Raw genomic sequence first — 19,348 nt, 5'->3', positions numbered from 1 at the left:
TCTTCAGGTTGACACTCATTGGTCACATGGGTCAGACACAGACTTGCCCTTATTCCCTATATAGTGCACTAACTAGGGTGCTATTTTGTAGGGCTGTCTGTACGTTAAGTGTATATATTGTAAACTCAATCTATCCCATTAAGCATTGTAAAAAGTAGCGTACAACCAATGGTCTCTTAAAATGCAATACATCCCATCATCCTTTGTGGCACGCAAGCGAAGCTAGGCTGGCATGAATTATTAATTATTAGCTGAATTATTCAACTGAAGCAGGTTTCCAGTTTCTCACTGAGTTCACTAAATGGTGCCTCACCCCTGCTGCCTGTTTAGTGAGCAGAGATCAGTGATCAAGTGGGTTCACACGCAGTTTGTTTGCCTTCCAGCTGTCACAGCCTCGCCTGCAGTCCTCTTCTTCTTCAGTGCGCCGCTTTGGTGTGTGGCGGCTACACTGACCCCTCATGGCCACCAGCGGTATTACAACCGCTTTAAATCTGACGCTTCAGTACACCTGATGGGGTCCACCTGCGAACCATCATCATCACCATCATCATCACCATCACCATTATCATCGACATCATCAACACCATCATCATCATTATCATCATCACCATCATCATCACCATCATCATCATTATCATCGACATCATAATCATCGTCAACATCATTATCATCATCACCATCATAATCATCATCAACACCATCTTCATCACCATCACCATCATTATCATCATCAACGTCATCAACACCATCATCATCATTATCATCGACATCATCAACACCATCATCATCACCATCATCATCATTATCATTATCATCATCAATCACAATCATCATCACCATGATCATCATCAACATCACCATCAACATCACCATCATCATCATTATCATCATCACCATCATCAATCACAATCATCATCACCATGATCATCATCAACATCACCATCATCATCATTATCATCATCACCATCATAATCATCATCAACACCATCTTCATCACCATCACCATCATCATTATCATTATCATCATCAACGTCATCAACAACATCACCATCATCATCATCGACATCATTAACACCATCATCATCAACATCATTATCATCATCACCATCATCATCATCATCACCATCATCATATCTTCATCGACATCATTAACACCATCATCATCAACATCATTATCATCACCATCATCATCATCATCACCATCATCATTATCTTCATCGACATCATCAACACCATCATCATCACCATGATCATCATCAACATCAACATCACCATCATTATCATTATCATCATCACCATCATCATCGACATCATTAACACCATCATCATCATTATCATCTTCACCATCATCATCACCATCATCACCATCATCATTATCTTCATCGACATCATCAACACCATCATCATCACCATCATCATTATCGACATCATCAACACCATCAACATCATCATCATCATCATCAACATCATCAACACCATCATCATCATCAACACCATCATCATCATCTTCATTACCATCAGCATCTTCATCATCTCTGCAACGCGAGGTATAAAATGGGAGGCCAACATGAGTGCTGCGTGCTAACATGCTAAAATGCTAACAGGTTATCCACTGGAGGAGCCAGTTTGCTGACGTCAGAATATAAACTCAATGTTTCCTTCAATTCATTTAGTTGGAAAATTAAGTATTTCATCGTTTCATTTAAAGATTTCAGGATTTTAGCTGTGGAATTTGAAGTTTTTTTGACAACAGTCCAGAAAACTCCAATACACACACACACACACACAAAACAAGGTGGAAATAATCTAAAAGCTTCTGCAGACGTGGCCCCGGTGGTGGATCAGAGCCCATGTGGTCTCAGCTCCTCTGAGGTGTTTGCACTCGTGGTGGTTTCAGGTCCTGAATGATAGCGTAATTATCTCGCCGCCCGTCTAGTTTATTCTGTGTAATTGCTTCTCGTCCTTTCTGCAGTCGTGCGTCGGCTGAAACCCAACACGGTCTCAGTGAAATTAAAAGAAAAAAAAACAGTTTAACACCAGGGAAATTGTACGGAAGCTAAGCTACGTCGCTCACGTTAGCGCTGGGTTATCTCTCGACTGAGGCTGAGACGTTTGGGTCGGTGTTACACCCCTTTATTTCCTGCAGAGGATGAAGAGCAGATGAGCTTTGTTTGCTCTGTGAAAGTGTTAATTATGCCGCAGTAGATTAAAGCCTGAATCACCCAGAGCGTTCAGTCGGTAAGATAATACGAGGAGTTGAGGACCTGAACCCTGAGGGATCTTCTGCAATTCAAGGAGCGGATCGGGGGGAGGTTTCCATCCCTCCGTCGCTGTAGCTTTTGTTTATTACAGAATCACTGAAAAGGTTTGAAAAGCTATCTGTTCAACTTTGCTATGAAATTAGCTATAAACTAGCAAATTAGGACGAGTAGCAAAGACCTTCAGCTGCCCTTCAGGCCTTCTGTTGCCACCTTTGGTCACCAGGTGACAGGAAAGACGTAAACTATTAGCTTCTGCTAGCAGGTATGTTAAACATCGTCAATGTAAGGTGAACTGAGTTTGTGTGGGGATCGTCGTGTTCTGATGCTGCAGCTGTGGAAACGCGCTAATGGTGGTCGTGCCTGCGTATGAATCCAGAGAGACGGCCGAGTCGTCCTTCTGAAAGGATGGAGTGATGGCGTACAGAACAAAACCGTCTGCCTCAAACTCAAGAGGAGAAATAGGGAAAAGAATTTCACTCGCCTCAGCGAGGACGCCATTAAAATTGCTGAGGTGAGGATTGTTGAAACCATGGCAACAGACTTTACTGGTCATCAGTCAGGTTGGAAATCACACTCAGCTCATGCTAACGTTTGCTACACTCCGTATTTCTTGACTTCAGAGCCTGATTTAAAACCAGAACCAGACCCAGTCTGAAACACACCTGCACCACCAGAACTCCTGCTGGTCCAAAACCCAGCACAATCCCTGCACCACGAGAGGGGGCAGCTCACTGGTGACAGAAGCAGGAAGCGACCACAGCTTTTATTACATTAGACAGGAATGTTGCAATATTCCCAACATTAAATTAAGCTAGCTAAGAATAACAAATCCATTCATTTCAGAACCTTTTCTAGGTTTCAGTGACCTAACACGCGGTACACGAGTTTGTTATCCTCCTCTATGAAGTCGTCCAATCCCTCAGTTGTGCTTAGGTCGAAGAATCCCAACAGATCACAAACATGTTCTTCAGTTTTGGGGTCACAGGAAGTGCTGGAGCCGCTCCCTGCTACATTTAGGTGAAGGCAGCTCATCCCGGGCCCTATGTGAGCATTTGGGGGTTTGTTATCTTGCCCAAGGGTACTTCGGCAGCACTTTAAAGGTGTCCTGGGACTGCCCCCTGCTACCAGAACGCCTCCCAAATTTTCGTCCACACCGGGACTCGAACCCACAACCCTCTGCTTCTCAGCCTCGGGCCCTGACTGCGCTACCACGATGCTAAGCTAACAGTACGTAATAGTGCATGGTGTTTGTCTGCTCCTCTTCGGCGTCTTCGTCGCATTTGCTTAACTGTGATGTCACTGAAATAACTCCGACTAAATTCATGACATCATCGCTGCACTTCCTGTGATCGGACTACAGGCGACAGAAACGGACTCAGAGCAGAAAAATGTTTGAATTCTGTTTTTATTTGAGACGACCGACAACAGGAACCAATCAGGGCCGAGGCCCTGGTGGCGGCGTGGACGCAGAATTATGGGATTGATCCGTTTTTGTTTCTTCTGGAGTGCTGGCGCGACGAAAAAAAACATGAAAGGTGATATTTTAGTTTCAGGATTGAAGCCACGTTAGCGTTCTTTAAAGTGCCTTTATCAAGTCAATCACATGTTCAAAATGAGGAATTCGGATTAATCCCACGGGGGAAGATGTTTTCCTCCTCACGTAGCAGAAACAACAACCAGACAACATCAGTTCCACCCAAAAAAAAGTTCCTGTCAGTTACAGAACACACAGGAAGTGCATCAATACTTCTTCAAGCTTTCAAAATAAAAGTGCAACAGTTATACTCATCTTAAGAGTCGTGTGTTGTTCAGGTTGTTCCGATACGACAACAGCAAATGTTAAATACGTAAATGCTAATGCTAAACCTGGCGCTAATAGATAGATAGCTGCATCGTCGTCGTAGAGGGAGACAACGACAGAAACTCTGAAGCAACAAACGAGTATTTTGAGTGTGAATCTGTTTAGAACAGACCCCAGAAATGCTTGGAATCACATGAAAAACTATTAGCCAGCTAGCTATTGTGCTAAATATACACTTTTTTACTGAAGGTGACAAAGTGGGTGTGGTCAAAAAGCACCAATAACACTACAGCAGCAGACGTTTAGGAAAAGAGGAATCCTGAACGTGAGATCCCCCAGTCGCTGACCTTGCCCAGGCGGCGTTACCGTGGTAACGCTGAGCCTGCTGACTCATGGTTCCTCACAGTGGAATCAATCACGAGGTTGCATAATTCTATTGCATATTGCCGAGTCACCTTTTCCAAAAGAAGTCACATTTGTCATCGTCCGTCTGACGGGAATATTTTTCTGACTTTACGGAAACCAGAAAAACTCCAGCAGAAACAGGAAGTGAAGCGAATAAAGGTGGCGGTCCGGGAGGGGGCGGGGCCTTTAGCTGTGTCCAAAATCACTCCCTCATCCAAATATAGAGAAGCAGCAAGAGAATCACTGCACCCCATTCACTGCACTCACCGTATCCCATAATGCATTGGGAAAAGTAGTGAACGACTGGTGCCTCCTATATCCCATCAACCTAGAAATGACCTTAACTATTACTCAATAATTAAGTCAACTATTAAGGGACTATGAAGTGTTTTATACTCATTAATTAGTAAAAATGAAATAACCCGACCAGCGGCGACACCAATCTGGGTGGAGCGCTCGTCCGCTCAACCCGGCTCCCTAAGTAGGGAGTAGGGAAGAGGGAGCAAGGAAGTGACGTGGACACAGCTGTTGTGTTGGTTGGGACAGGAAGTCAGAGAAGAAAAGTTTGCTCGGAAGGTTCTTCGTTAGAGACAGATGTCCCGTAGCGACGTGATCCCATTTATTTCGTGGTTTTTGCACATCTGCCGTCTACGTATAGTGGGAGGAGCCTAAATCTGGACCAGCAGCTCGCGGCCGATTGGAGAGTCAAACGCTTCTAAGCTTTAATTTAGTTTTAATAAATTAAATCAGTATCATCTTTAATAACTTAACGACTTGACAGTCTGATGACGAGGTCCGGGCCGCCTCAGATCTTTGGCTTCGGGAGGCGGGACGAGCCTTTTCTCTCCGGGTCAGGAGGACGCTTCAGCAGCCGGCTGGCGGCTGAGGTGGACTTCTGAGACAGGAAGAGGCGGAGCTTCGACGGCGGCTGGAGCTCTCTGGCATTCGCTCCGCTCCGCTCCGTTATCTTCCCTCCAGAGCGTCGCTGCCCGCCGTCCTCGAGGCCCTGGGGCTGGTGGGGGCGTGGCTTCGCTTGAGGAGGCAGCGCGGCGGCGCTTTGGCGCGTCACTGGGTTCTGCTCTGCCTGGCTGGAGGGCTGAAGTACCTGTAGCTGGAGAACACATGGACTGATTCAATATGATCCACGGTTGATCAACTATGATCCACGTCCACGTTCGCAAGGACGCGTTTCACAGAACCACAGCGACATCTGGCGGATGACCCAGGAACTGCAACCGCAGCCCCTGGTAATGAAGGGATGAATGAAGACATGAGGAGGATGGAGATGATGACAGCAATGAGGATAAAAGGATGAAGACAAACACTTTGCCTCTAAGACCTTCCCTGGAAAAAGGAGCTTTCATGCCTTTTAATTCCTGGATAATTTCTTCACATGAGGCCATAATCCTAATCTGATGCGACGGATCACACAGACGGGGGGGATGGGGAAGACGAGGGGATAGAAACGTACCAGGCTGAGTCAGTGAAGTAAAAGACGAGTTTTTCCACTCCTGGCCGAAAGCAGTGGACACAGGGAAAAATAAAGGTTTAGCAGAAGCAGAATCAGTGGCTCAACTGTTAGGAAAGGAGGGACGGAGGGAGGTTCTACTAAACTTCTTAACCTCCTGTAGCATAATCAGATCTACAGTTAACAGTCCGGTGGGATCTGAGGCAGTTCTGAAAGCTCTGGAAGACACAGCTCTTATTACTCACATGGGTCCCTCACTGTAAGTCCCTCTGGACCAAAGACTAAACTGGAATGTAAAGTGCACAGAAGGTGGTTTTGGGGGGACTCACTCTTCTCAGAGAGGTGAGGGGGGATTCCAGGCTTGGGTCTCCCCCTGTAAGGCCTGGAGCGCTGATACTGCCAGGGGGGAGACAGGAGAGGGACAGGAAGTAAAGTCTGACGGAGAGATGGACAGGACGACAAGATGCTCATTCATCAGAGGAAAGAGAGAAAGAGAGAAGAAAGAAAGAAAGAAAGAAGAAAGAAAGAAAGAAACAAACAAACAAACAAACAAACAAAAAACAAACAAACAAACAAACAAACAAAGATCTGGAAAAGTAAGTGTGACGTTAATAAATAGGAGTTACAAGGTGTGGCAGCGCCCCCTACAGGTCAAACACAGCACTACTCAAGCCTCAAATACTGATTACGTCATCAGCTGCTCAGCCAATCACAGGATATATATCAATATAACCCTCCCGATCATTAGACCCTGGTGTGTGTGTGTGTGTGTGTGTGTGTGGGTGTGTGTGTGTGTGTGTGTGCATTCTCACGTTCTCTCTCCGTGGGGCATGAGGGGTCGCGCGCTCTCTCTCCGTGATGTTTGTCTGCGTGTGACAGTCCACCGCTCCCTTGGTCTGCTGGCAGCGGCATCTGGTGGTTGCCGTGGGAACAGCCTGACCAAAGTACAACTTTATTAGCACTGGTGGACAGAGACGTCGAGGACCGCGGCGTCTTTCGGGAGGTGTGGACCGACCAGCTGCAGCGTCAGGTGAGCGATGGTCTGATCTCGACTCCTCAGCTCCTCTCTGAGCTGCTGCACCTCCTGCAGGAGAGCCTGAACCTGAACAGACGCAAACCCACATCAGGCCCGCGGTTCGCTAAAGTCGGTCGTTGTGTTTCTTCCCTCTTAACGAGGAGGGGAATCAACTGACCTGGGAGTCAGAAGAGTGGGAGGAGTCTTCGGGGCTGAGAGTGTCTTTGTTTTCATCGTCGTCCTGAACAACAATCACATGTTGAACACTTAGAACACGGAGGAAATCTGAGAACGTTGGTGCCCACCTGGAGCAGTAAGCTCTGCAGATGTTCCAGTTGGGATCTGACTGCACAGCAGTCTTCAGCAAGTTCCTCCACATCAGCACCGAAGCCACGAGACAGGAAGTCAGACCTGAGGGGAACAGGAAGCACTTCAGGTGAGCACACCTGGAGTTCATGTGTCTGAGGTGCTGGACTAAGACCCAACCTGTGGGGAAAGAAGCCCAGAAGCAGCTCGCTGTCGCTGCCGATGTCCGGCTTTTTATTCCCAGTGTCCTCGTTCAGTTTGAAAGATCTGATGGAACCACGGAGGCAAGAACTCAGTCAGACCATGGACAGGACAGCGCCAGGACATGCCAGGAAGTTACATCACCTCTCGCTGTGGTTGTCAAACTCCTGCGTTCCCCAGCACAGCTGCCTCCTCGTCCACTCGGCCATGTGAGAAGTCCCGCCCCCATCTGCACAGGTGACACGGCAGCGAGGTCAAAAACCACCCGAAACACCAACGTCAACAGACAAAGACTCCACCGGTCTGAACTGTTGGCCGGTTTCAACGCCCAGGTGACACGAAAACGGTCGTGTCTCTGAATCAGCCGCGACATTTTTGAGAGTGAGGACTGAATGTGGCGAGTTTGGTACCGCTGAACAGCGAGGAAGCTTCAGAGTCGTCAGCGTCCAACATGAGGTCGTCATCGTCCAGATCACAGGAGTCCAGATGGGTCAAGATGTCCTTAAGACACAGAAGCATTGTCATTTAATATCAGACCAACACTCCGACACCAGCCATGAGACCCTCAGAGACAGGAACGGTCACAGTTGTTGACCTTATCTCATCTCTCTGATCAGACCGGCTTTATCAAAAACACCATCAAGAAATATAGATCACAGTTACAGTTTAACTAATTCACAATAAATTGGGGGAAATGCCTTTCCCCAGATGCCTTTTAAGTTCATGTAATTATTTCATTCATTATGGCGCAGTTTCCTAATGTTGCCGAGTAAAAAAGTGTATGTAATTCTCTAAACTGGCACTAGATGGAGCCAGAGGGCTCACGGCGGTTGGTGGTCACGTGACAGAACTCACCACGCTGTCAAAGCTCCCGATGGGATGGGTGGTGTTGCTGCCAGGGGTCGTGGCGAGTCCTCCCAGAGGATCCAGGCCCTCCTCATCCCACATGTAGATTCCCCCAGAGCCACAGCTGTCTGACGGGGACAGGTCCAGGGATGAGCCGCCCTGTGGGAGGTCAGACAGCCCGTTTTCAGTGGCCTTTTCCTCAGTGAAAAGGCCAGACACAATCTTGAGGTCATGTGACGTCACCTGGTCATGGTCCACTAGCCCACTGGACCTTCTCCTGGAGTGAAGAGGCGACAGATCCTGTTCCCGCGGCTCCCCTGCACACAAACAGGTTTGTAAAAATCGGTGTCCCCCCCCCCCATTTCACCCATCTTTAACATTTGAACCCACCACTGAGTCTCATGTCGCCGCATTCCATTCCATCATCCACAAAACAGAGCCTCGTCGTCTTGGCAACAGCTGCCTTCTGGTCAAACCCGGCACATGACTGGTTCTCATCATTTACAGAGGAGAGATGCAGAATTCCCACCCCACCGTTCCCTGCAAGAAAAGAGAAACCATTTATTCCTCACACACGCACACGTGCACACACATGTGCACGTGGGCGTGTGTATTATGGGTGATGGCATTCACTGATTTATATTGGTGACACAATCGTTATGCGCCTGTGCAGGTAGATTCAGGGTGCGTTGGGTACAAATTACAGGTCAATTTGGGCCGCACCTCTCCCAGTTAGTCATGTTTCAGTCGATTATTTTATCTTCTAATTTCCAACTTACTGGTTTCTGAAGGTACCCTGAACACACCCTGGTTACCTGGCAACAAGAACAACAGGCCGAAAGACTTGTTGGACTTGATTCCTCGTAAAAAAAAGCATTAAATTAAACTTTTCTGGTCTGCTTTCTATCATTTTAGGTAAAATTTTGGCCCCGCCCCCCAACAATCTGGGGTAGCCTTTTTTATTAGCATCATTGTAGCGTATCGGTGACTTTACTGAACGTGTGCTCGTGTGTTTCTCTCTCACCGAGGTTGTCGAAGTCATCCATGTATTCCTGGCTGGCGTGATTTGGATCCAGGGACGAGCTGGAGGACAGGGACATGTCGTCCAGCGTCTCCCCCTCCACCTCCTCCTTCTGGGTCAGTGTCTCAGCAGTCGGTCCCTCTGTCAATGATTACAGTTAACCTTTTTAGTGTCATTATTCTGATTGATTGGATCTATTGTTTTTACAGATGTTAAAGACAAACCTGATTGGCTGTTTCCTGTCGTCGGCGCTGTCTCCACACTCGCCGTCTGGTTCACTTCCTGTTCTCCTATAGGCGGTCTTGCTGGGGTCGCTCGTAAGGGTCGGAGCGGCTTGTTGAGTGATGGGCGCGACAACTTATAGCTGACGCCGCTATTTTTGGAGGAGGGGACAATGGTTGGTAGGAGGGGCTTCTTTAAGGAAGAAGGGGGCAGTAGAGAGGGGACGCTAATCCCAGATCTTCCCCAGCTTCCCCCGTCAGGAGTCTGTCCACTGATGGTGGAGATTCCTCGTGCTGAACCCTGGGAAGATGGCGCTGGCTTGAGTCTGGACCTGTTGTAGCTGTACAGGAAGTAGCGGGTGGAGGTGACGGGGGAGGATGAGGAGGGGGAAGGGCTTAGGCTGGGGGAGGCCTGACGTCGGACCTGATTGAGGCTCTGAGAGCGAATGCGGTCGCTTTGGGTCAGCTGGGCAGATGGAGCGGAGCCCAGGTCGTCGCTGGAGTGTGAGCGGCTGGCCTGTTTCGTCTGGAAAAGAGACCCGGACACACCAGGATGAGGGAAGCTCTGAGGCCGTCTCAGAGAACCACCCCGACCTGTCCATGGTTTTGATGCCGGAGGACCATTTGGAGCCTGTTTTGTTCCATTTGTGAGGTTCGGAGCAATTTGGCCCAGCCTGGAGGAACCTTTAGAGACGGGAAGTGTTTTAGGGGCAGACTGTGGCGACCGTGAGGATGAGGATGTCGCAGGATGGTTAAGGACACGCCCCTTTCCCGCTGTTGTTCTGGCACTTTGCTGTGATGGGACTGGATGAACCTGACGGTTGTTGGTAGAGCGGTTCTGACACACGGTTCCTCTCTTCGCCTCTGACTTTTCATCGCCCCCGTGTTCCTGTCCACAGTTCACGGCGAATGAAACAGGCACTCGGAGAAATCCATTCTGCTTGACTGAGGGGGAGGAGCCAGCAGCGGAGCTGTTGACCCCCACTGGACCAGGGTGGTGGTAGAACCCGTTGGTCAGACGGGTGCTGGTCATATCAGCGGAGGTAGCCGGACCCGAGTGAGTGCCGCTAGAGGAGGAGGCCGATTTAGACTGGAAGCCAAACTTTGGCAGTCTGGAAACCATGGTGGGCATGGTGGGAGGGGCTTCAAGAGAGGAGACTGACATCTACTACTGCCTCCGTCACCATGGAGACACCAGGCAGAGACCTGGAGAGGAGAAAGAAGCATTAAAGCAAGGCGGCGTGGCCGATCAAACGTCACCAAGTTAACAAACCGTCCAAATACAGTAACGGCATTGTGTAACAGTAACTGTGTAATAACAACAGTCAAAACATTAACTGGGTTATAACATTAACTGAAAGCTCTTAATTCACACAGGGGGTACGAACCATGACACCAAACCATGAGTTATCATCTATTCATCATTAGATGATAAAGCCATTAATAACCATGCTGATCTGCTGATCTGCTGTTATGAAAGTTAATACTCTCAGCCCGCAGAATGAATCAAAAGTGCTCGTGGCGACACAAACACACAAACAAAATGAGCCTCTTTCATGAAATGTCCACCCCAGGCCACCGTACACAAGGTGAGAACATCATGAGCTGGTGAGGAGGAAAAGAGCCCAACTGTTGCTGAGGAAAACATCAAAAACTTGTGATTTCAGCATGAGAACGGTTAAAAATAACACACGGTAGTTTGTCTGTTTCCATGACGACTGAGGAGGCAACATCAGGACAGAACTCCGTGTACTGTTATTGATCGTGAATCACATGCTTAAAGGTCATTGATATGAGGACCTGGGTCAAGCAGGTCAGTCTTACGTCATGTGAATAAGAGTTTTATCACGAAAAGTGATCTAATCTTTTAAAAGGTCATTTCATACATATCCTGATGAGATGTGACTGTACTTCACTGCCGTGGGCACCTGTGATGTCACTTCCTGTTTCACAGGAAATGTGCGAACAGGCCAATGAAAACCCCAATAGTAATGGTAACCCGATTATCGTTGGATTTAATTCTTGGTTCATTTTATTTCAACCTCAAAATTTCAACGAGAAATGTCACAACAGTGTCAAAGAGATCTCAGCCAGTTTAAAAAGCCTTATTATCTGGACTATAAGATGTAAAATTATCTGCTGGATGGATTAAATCTCTATTTAATTCATTTAAAAGCTGCTTTTGCGCAGTGACGGTCTGATATTTTCAGATCAGAGGAACATTCCGCGTCTCAGCTCAACCTGCCACTGCCAATCACGTTTATCTCCCCAGATAAGGACACGGCTTGGAAAAGGGAATTAATCATTACCAATGCGAAAGGGGAAACTTTGATATTTTCCAATCATAAAAATATGATGGAATGAAAACAACAGATTGGATCTGCAAATTTAAAGTTCACAGCTTTCGATACGATGACTGATGAGCAATTTTGACCAAAGAAGAATTATGGAGCTGCTTGATGATCACTTTATATGAAAAGCATTTTCCTTCACTCTAAAACAAAACCAATCTATCGGATTTATTAAAGCTCCTGAGGCCAAAGGTCACCGGTGATGTAACGACACTCGTGAGAACATGTTGGTCTGAACTCTGGTCTCACAGAGGCAACACCAGACATGAGACAGGGCAGCAGGGCAACAACAGGGCAACAACAGGGTAACAACAGGGTAACAACAGGTACTCACATCTGGAAAATTCACTCAACCAATGAGAAGGCTCCAGGTGACACAGGTGACCCACACCGATGCCCAACATCAATAATGTGGCCTCTATATTTGATTACACCAACACAGATGGTGCTAAAAACACCTGAGCTAAACCTACGCTGATCTATCAATCAAGCTTCTTTAAACGTCCATACACGTGTGTTCCACCTCCTCAGGTGTGTGTTCCACCTCCTCATGTGTGTGTTCCACCTCCTCAGGTGTGTGTTCCACCTCCTCATGTGTGTGTGTTCCACCTCCTCAGGTGTGTGTTCCACCTCCTCAGGTGTGTGTTCCACCTCCTCAGGTGTGTGTTCCACCTCCTTAGCTGTGTGTGTTCCACCTCCTCAGGTGTGTGTTCCACCTCCTCAGGTGTGTGTTCCACCTCCTTAGCTGTGTGTTCCACCTCCTCAGGTGTGTGTTCCACCTCCTCATGTGTGTGTTCCACCTCCTCAGGTGTGTGTGTTCCACCTCCTCAGGTGTGGTGTGTTCCACCTCCTCAGGTGTGTGTTCCACCTCCTCAGGTGTGTGTGTTCCACCTCCTCAGCTGTGTGTTCCACCTCCTCAGCTGTGTGTTCCACCTCCTCAGGTGTGTGTTCCACCTCCTGCAAACCTTCTACAACAGATGGCACGATAACAAAGGGAGTTGCCTCTTTCATTTTTTAATCAAGTACTTGCGCGCACATGTTTCATAATCAGTGTCTCCTCAGGCTCTGTGATATCTCTCTCTCTCACACACACACACACACACGCACGCACGCACGCATGCACACACACACACACACTCCTCCCCCCCAGAGCTACTTGGCCTGGACAACAGAAGGTCTGTTGTAGGTCTGTGGACCACCACCATCATTAATCTGCCACACAGACCCTCTTTCACTGCCCATCCACAACACGTCATCCTCACTGGTCCCCGAATATTCAGCAACCATTGAGTAAAAACCAGTTTCTCGCCAAGGACGCCAGCGCGGCCTCAATCTTCAGACAACAGGAAACGTTGAGCAGTCAATCGTCGCCCCAGCGAACGCTGCGATTTATTCACTCGGAAAGAGAAAAGGGGAGGAGAAACTATGAGGAGAGAAGAGGTGACGGGGAAGAGGAAAAGAGGGTAGGAGAATTAAAGAAGAAAAGAGGAGAAGGGAGGAGAAGATGGGGAAAGGAGAGAGCAGAGAGGAGATGAGAGGAGAGGATGAGAGGGGAGTAATGAGTCTCTGGTGAAATTACAGCGGGACACTGGCGCCATCTTGGTTTAGGTCCAAACCGTCATCTGAGCTCAGAGGTCAAAAGGACGTCATGAGGAACAAACAAAGATCCTGAACGTTACACCTTTCACGAAGGTCAAACCGAGGTCACAACGCCGTCACCTCCCAGACCGATAACCTGCGAGTGATGAAAAACGATCACCCTCAGAGCTGCCTCCACATGAATACTGGAATTCCATTCCAATCGATCTATCCACAAATAAACAATTCCACGCCCAGTTTGTTGATGTGAATATCTTTTTTTTTTCCTGACTGTTACATCTGGAATAAGTGGTAAACACTTGAGGACATCCTCTGTGATTTATAACGCAGATTTACTAATCACACATTGATTAGGGTGGGGGAATGGTCCTGTTCTGAGCTGAAGAAGAACCAAAACAGGCGGTTCTTCTGGAACGCAGCCCAAGGGGACCATGACGAACAGAACCGATGAAGACAGAACCTGAGGAGAGAACCAACAACCCCTGAAGTTCTAGTCAAGGCGAGAACCAAACCTCTCTGAGACCGTGATCAGAACTAGAACCAGAACGGAACTGATCTTTACAATAAATGAAAAAACAGGATCAAAAAAGGCCTTATAGGGAATTTAAAATTTAAAAAGACAATACAAACAAAAGGGAAAAATGTTCTGTCACATTTCCAGAATCTGATATCGACCATTTGAAAGCTACTTTTCACTGATTTACAACAATCTATGATCCTTATTGACATACAATAACTGATCGAACGTCATAATCGATACATACAATCGATACATTTCCCTTCTGTTGTTTAGCTTTAGCAACATTAGCACAACAGCTCTACCTTTATCTGCGTTTGACAGCACCTCGCTATTAATTATTAATGTCTCACCTTCAGCTGTTGTTAGTCAGTAGCGAGACCTTTAGACGGCTGACATTACACCCATATTGTTCTTTTATAACCAGATTTCCGAGAGCCAGCCTGGATTTCAAGACAGCGGGAGATGAGACTCACCTGCCGGGCAGCATCCGGCGCCCAAATGCGGAAATGTCGGAGCTGGAGGTCGAATGGAGCCGGCTGGGCGTCAGGTCGGGGTGATTTCACGTCGGATCCGAAACAAAGACAAATCTAAACCTGGAGACAGGTCGGCAACGGAGGCAAAAAGCCCAGAAAAGGCTGATAAAATCCGCCGGGGGGGTGACGGAGTGACGATCCGGGCACGACAGCCTTCACAGGGGGGCTCCAGCGCTCCTCTCCGGCCTGTGCGCCGTCGAAACAACACTACGAATTATACCGGAAAAAGACGAAGATTAGCGAAGACTGCGGCCTTTTCTCCGCCCTCGACCTGCACGCGGCCAACACCTGTCCGCGGGAAACAGCAAAATAAAAGCCTCTCTGGGTTTGTTTATTCAGCTGCAGCTGCACGAGCTGCTGAATCATCTAACGTGCGCGCGCGCGCCTCCCGCACGCGCAAACCCACAGCTGACTGCCGACGTCATCGCCTCCCGTAAACGTAACTCTTTCATCACCAAACCGTTTTACACCGAGAAGCCGAGTTACGTCAGAGTACGAGATTACTGGTTTAATAAAATGTATGGATAGTGCGACCAGCTGTCCTGGACTGGTTATACTGGGAGAGAGAGCAGCATGAATTCTGGCTATAGTGGGACAGAGAGGATAAACGGACTGGTTATACTGGGAGAGAGAGCAGCATGAATTCTGGCTATAGTGGGACAGAGAGGATAAACGGACTGGTTATACTGGGAGAGAGAGCAGCATGAATTCTGGCTATAGTGGGACAGAGAGGATAAACGGACTGGTTATACTGGGAGAGAGGAACCCCACATTTATTACGCGCCAGGTGTAGTTTGAGGTTTTGTCCACCTGAGGGCGGAATTGTTTTTTCTCTGCATTCGCTGATGGTTGATAAGCGGATCATTTTGGACTAAATCGATTAGAGATTTTTTTTTTTTTTAAAGAAAAAAATAAAAGATGAAGTTTGGGAAATAAAGTTTGTTTACAGCTGCCATCACGGACAAGGTCCTTCTTCAGTCAGACATGAAACTTTTAAATTAGTTGGTACCAAAGAACTCATCTCGCCTCTTCTAGACGTTCCTGGGGCCACTTTTAAACTCTTTAAGACCCGTTTTTGTGTGTTTTAAGTCTGTTAATGCATGTTTCCCTGTCACCTTGCAATTTATGATTAATGTTTACTCCATTTTTCAAGGAGTATTATTAATTCCTTCACCAATAACCTAAAGTGCGGTTGGGAGTTGAGTTTGCTAACTTATTTCTTCTTGCAGGTGTTGAGGTGCAGTAGAAGAAATGATGTCTTTCATCAAAGCTTCGAATAAAAACCAAAAAATATTTTTTTAAAAAAATGGGAATGACGAAAGGACATCTAAACGCCTGTTCACATCATTATAGTAATTATACGCATAGTAATATGAAAGTAATTTACAATAGTAAAGCTGGATGGAGTAGATGACTTATGAATCACGCCCGTGTCCTGTCCTGTTGAAATGTGCTCGGAACCAGTCGGGGTCCAGACCGGAACGCGTCAGGCTGCGTTGAGAGCCGTGCAGTGCGCGTGTCCGCTCAGCTTTATTCCGCTGTTGGGCACCTGAGCTGACACGCAGGTCCAGGTGACGCGGACGATGCTGCCATAAAGCGGACTCCATGGAAAACTTTTACAATGAGACCGAGCCAACGGAGCCCCGCGACGGCGTGGACCCGCTCCGGGTGGTCACGGCGGCGGAAGACGTCCCGGCTCCGGTTGGAGGGGTCAGTGTGCGTGCGCTGACCGGCTGCGTCCTGTGCGCGCTGATTGTCTCCACGCTGCTGGGGAACACGCTGGTGTGCGCCGCGGTCATCAAATTCCGCCACCTGCGCTCCAAAGTCACCAACGCGTTCGTGGTGTCGCTGGCGGTGTCGGACCTGTTCGTGGCCGTGCTGGTGATGCCCTGGAGAGCCGTGTCCGAGGTGGCCGGGGTCTGGCTCTTCGGCCGCTTCTGCGACACGTGGGTCGCTTTTGACATTATGTGCTCCACCGCGTCCATCCTGAACCTGTGCGTCATCAGCATGGACCGGTACTGGGCCATCTCCAATCCGTTCCGGTACGAGCGCAGGATGACGCGCCGCTTTGCCTTCCTGATGATCGCAGTCGCGTGGACGCTGTCCGTGCTCATCTCCTTCATCCCCGTGCAGCTCAACTGGCACCGCGCGGACAACAACAGCAGCGCGCACGAGCAGGGCGACTGCAACGCCAGCCTGAACCGCACTTACGCCATCTCGTCGTCCCTCATCAGCTTCTACATCCCCGTGCTCATCATGGTGGGCACGTACACGCGCATTTTCCGCATCGCCCAAACCCAAATAAGACGGATTTCTTCCTTGGAGAGGGCGGCGGGACAGCGCGCGCAGAACCAGAGCCACCGCGCGTCGACGCACGACGAAAGCGCGCTGAAAACGTCCTTCAAGAGAGAGACCAAAGTTCTGAAGACGCTGTCCGTCATCATGGGTGTGTTCGTGTTCTGCTGGCTGCCCTTCTTCGTCCTGAACTGCGTGGTTCCCTTTTGCGACGTGGACAAAGTCGGAGAGCCGCCGTGCGTCAGCGACACCACCTTCAACATCTTCGTGTGGTTCGGCTGGGCCAACTCGTCCCTGAACCCGGTCATTTACGCCTTCAACGCAGACTTCAGGAAGGCCTTCACCACTATTCTGGGCTGCAGTAAGTTCTGCTCCTCGTCCGCGGTGCAGGCGGTGGATTTCAGCAACGAGCTGGTCTCCTACCACCACGACACCACTCTGCAGAAGGAGCCCGTCCCGGGACCCGGCGCGCACAGACTGGTGGCGCCGCTGCCGCAAAACCGGGGAGACGCAGGGCCGAACTTTGACAAAGTTTCCGTGGTGTCGGATGATTCGCGCGCCGACCGCAACTTGCTGCTGCCCGCGATCCTGCAGTGCGACTGCGAGGCGGAGATCTCTCTGGACATGGTGCCTTTCGGCTCCTCCGGACCCGCTGACTCCTTTCTGATTCCGGGTCAGATCCAGGACCTGGGCGATCTCTGAGGACAGGACCCGGGGAGAAGTTCCAAACTTCACATTTGGCTCAAAGATGCTAAAACCTAAACAATCTTTTCGTAATGGCTAAATTCGCAGAATAAATGTAGTCCAAATGCATGTTTCTTATTTTCATTATTAATAAAAAAAAAAAACTGTGACAAGGCTAATTAGCTTAGCTGCTGTTCTGGTGGTGAATGACTTTAGCCTAGCTTTTTAATAGACGTAGATTACATCTGCTTCTCAAAATTTGAAATCATTCGAAACTCAAATTAGAAAAATGTGAAAGAAAAATGTTTGTTTTCATTCAAATTCAAGATTCTTTCATTCTAGTGTCCCCCAGTGATAATTAAAACAGTCATTGAGTGAATGCTTGGGCCTTTGAAATGCTAATCACATATAATCGTTGCTATTGTCATCGGGAACAATGATTTACTTCAATGCCAGATGGGCTGGAGGGTTTGATTGCTCCTTCATTCAGTCATGGATCATTTTTTTTGTTTGCTGGAGCCAAAAACACTTGGGAACAATTAATATAACAACACTCAAAACACACAAGTGAGATGTTTAAGACGACCTGACAAAACCATTTCCCCCCCAAGCGTTAAAACCCAAATAATTCCTGATTTCGATCATCAATCGATACCCGGATGAGTATTTTTTGGTATCGATCCTTTTAATGGGCTGGAGGCGAAGAGAGAAGCTGGAGAAGCTGACAGCACCAGAACCTCCCAGAGGGGCACTCTACTCACGACTGGTTTACCTGTGGTTCCGCCCTTTGTTGTTGTTATTCCTGTGCATCAGAGCTGAGTGTTGTCCCGACCTTTGACCCCCAGCCAGCCGAACAAACGCGTCGAAGATGAAAAGACGGCACAGATGCTGTCGGACAACCGTCACATTAATGTTACCGATATCACAGAGGAACCCAGAATCGCGTCTTTCAGCTGAAAAAGAAGGATTTTCAAAAACCGAAAATCCGGTAACATTGCGACCAGAACAAGAGCAGCAACCGTGGAAAAGCAAACACTAAACAAGAAGAAAAAGAACAGAAACAACAATTTCTCCCTGGATTAAACATTTGCAGCACAAGAGGATGTTGCCAGGCAACAAAATTGCATCATTACATCACATTTCCTGAATCCAGACAGGACAAATGGGTCACAAAATTAAAGTCTGTTGTGGAAAAATACAAATGTGTTTCAACACACTGTAAAACCTCCCATACAAAGTTGTTTGTTACATAAAGTTTTCATGGCCGGTTCCGACCTGTGGTCAGATTTTTAGTCTCTATTACCCTTAGAAATGTAACGCACCTGAATTTAAAAAAACCTCTCAAATATTGCTAAATTTCTTTCGCATTTACTTGACAAGGGACCAGTGCGGTCACGTGACCATTTATCTACGAGCCGTGCACGTGGACAATATTTTGCACTATTTTATTAGCAGAAATAAAGATTATTTTATATTGTCAAGGCTGTGGATGCACCTAGAACAAACACGTAACGGGTTTTTACGGGTTCGGAGGAGTCTCGCGAGACGATATTTACGAGAATTACGAAGCACGTGCCCAATTTCAATGGAAACGCGTAAAAATCGCGGTTGCGCCGGATCGAACTTTCGGCTTGTGACAGGTGCTAGCCTAGCGTGGCAGAAGCTTTAAGATTTCGAGTCTAAATGACTCAACTATTAGATAAATAACTGTTTTTATTGAAACGTTTTGTGTCCTTGTGTCCTTTCATTGCTTCCTTTTTGCATCGCGATCATCCTCCCGATCTTTTCCCCGCGCTGATTGCTGAAGGGCCCGCAGCCTCC

The 19,348-nt window shown here is 47.9% G+C and overlaps 2 protein-coding genes across 3 annotated transcripts; one reads left to right on the top strand and one right to left on the bottom strand.

The window, feature by feature from the left end:
- Window positions 1–3,648: 3,648 nt before the first annotated feature.
- Window positions 3,649–14,922, bottom strand: ccser2b (coiled-coil serine-rich protein 2b). Of its 2 annotated transcripts, none has more exons than XM_057038591.1 (14): window positions 14,489–14,922; window positions 9,549–10,751; window positions 9,328–9,465; window positions 8,694–8,843; window positions 8,547–8,620; window positions 8,313–8,462; window positions 7,868–7,958; window positions 7,602–7,686; window positions 7,437–7,523; window positions 7,256–7,361; window positions 7,129–7,191; window positions 6,951–7,037; window positions 6,748–6,870; window positions 3,649–5,578 (listed from the first exon to the last, which is right to left on the bottom strand). In XM_057038591.1, exons 2-14 carry the CDS (start codon window positions 10,708–10,710, stop codon window positions 5,273–5,275), a joined length of 2,622 nt encoding a protein of 873 aa, XP_056894571.1. In that variant the 5' UTR covers window positions 10,711–10,751; window positions 14,489–14,922; the 3' UTR covers window positions 3,649–5,272. The 2 variants fall into 2 exon arrangements, with proteins under 2 accessions (XP_056894571.1, XP_056894581.1); XM_057038601.1 differs by having other exon boundaries at window positions 14,366–14,505.
- A 408-nt stretch (window positions 14,923–15,330) lies between these two features.
- Window positions 15,331–17,656, top strand: LOC130528837 (D(5)-like dopamine receptor). Its single transcript, XM_057038614.1, has one exon. The coding sequence runs from the start codon at window positions 16,154–16,156 to the stop codon at window positions 17,543–17,545; it is 1,392 nt and encodes a 463-aa protein (XP_056894594.1). The 5' UTR covers window positions 15,331–16,153; the 3' UTR covers window positions 17,546–17,656.
- Window positions 17,657–19,348: the final 1,692 nt, after the last annotated feature.

Source organism: Takifugu flavidus, chromosome 1 (assembly GCF_003711565.1).
Source record: "Takifugu flavidus isolate HTHZ2018 chromosome 1, ASM371156v2, whole genome shotgun sequence".
Classification (NCBI taxonomy): domain Eukaryota; kingdom Metazoa; phylum Chordata; class Actinopteri; order Tetraodontiformes; family Tetraodontidae; genus Takifugu; species Takifugu flavidus.
This window is presented reverse-complemented; position numbering and strand designations above follow the sequence as displayed.

Coding starts and splice junctions, on each gene's coding strand:
- ccser2b (XM_057038591.1), bottom strand. CDS start 10,710: ATGTCAGTCTCCTCTCTTGAAGCCCCTCCCACCATGCCCACCATGGTT. Junction 7,687..7,867: donor AGCTTCCTCGCTGTTCAGCG/GTACCAAACTCG, acceptor TCACCTGTGCAG/ATGGGGGCGGGACTTCTCAC. Junction 5,579..6,747: donor ATGCCCCACGGAGAGAGAAC/GTGAGAATGCAC, acceptor TGTGTTCTCCAG/CTACAGGTACTTCAGCCCTC.
- LOC130528837 (XM_057038614.1), top strand. CDS start 16,154: ATGGAAAACTTTTACAATGAGACCGAGCCAACGGAGCCCCGCGACGGC.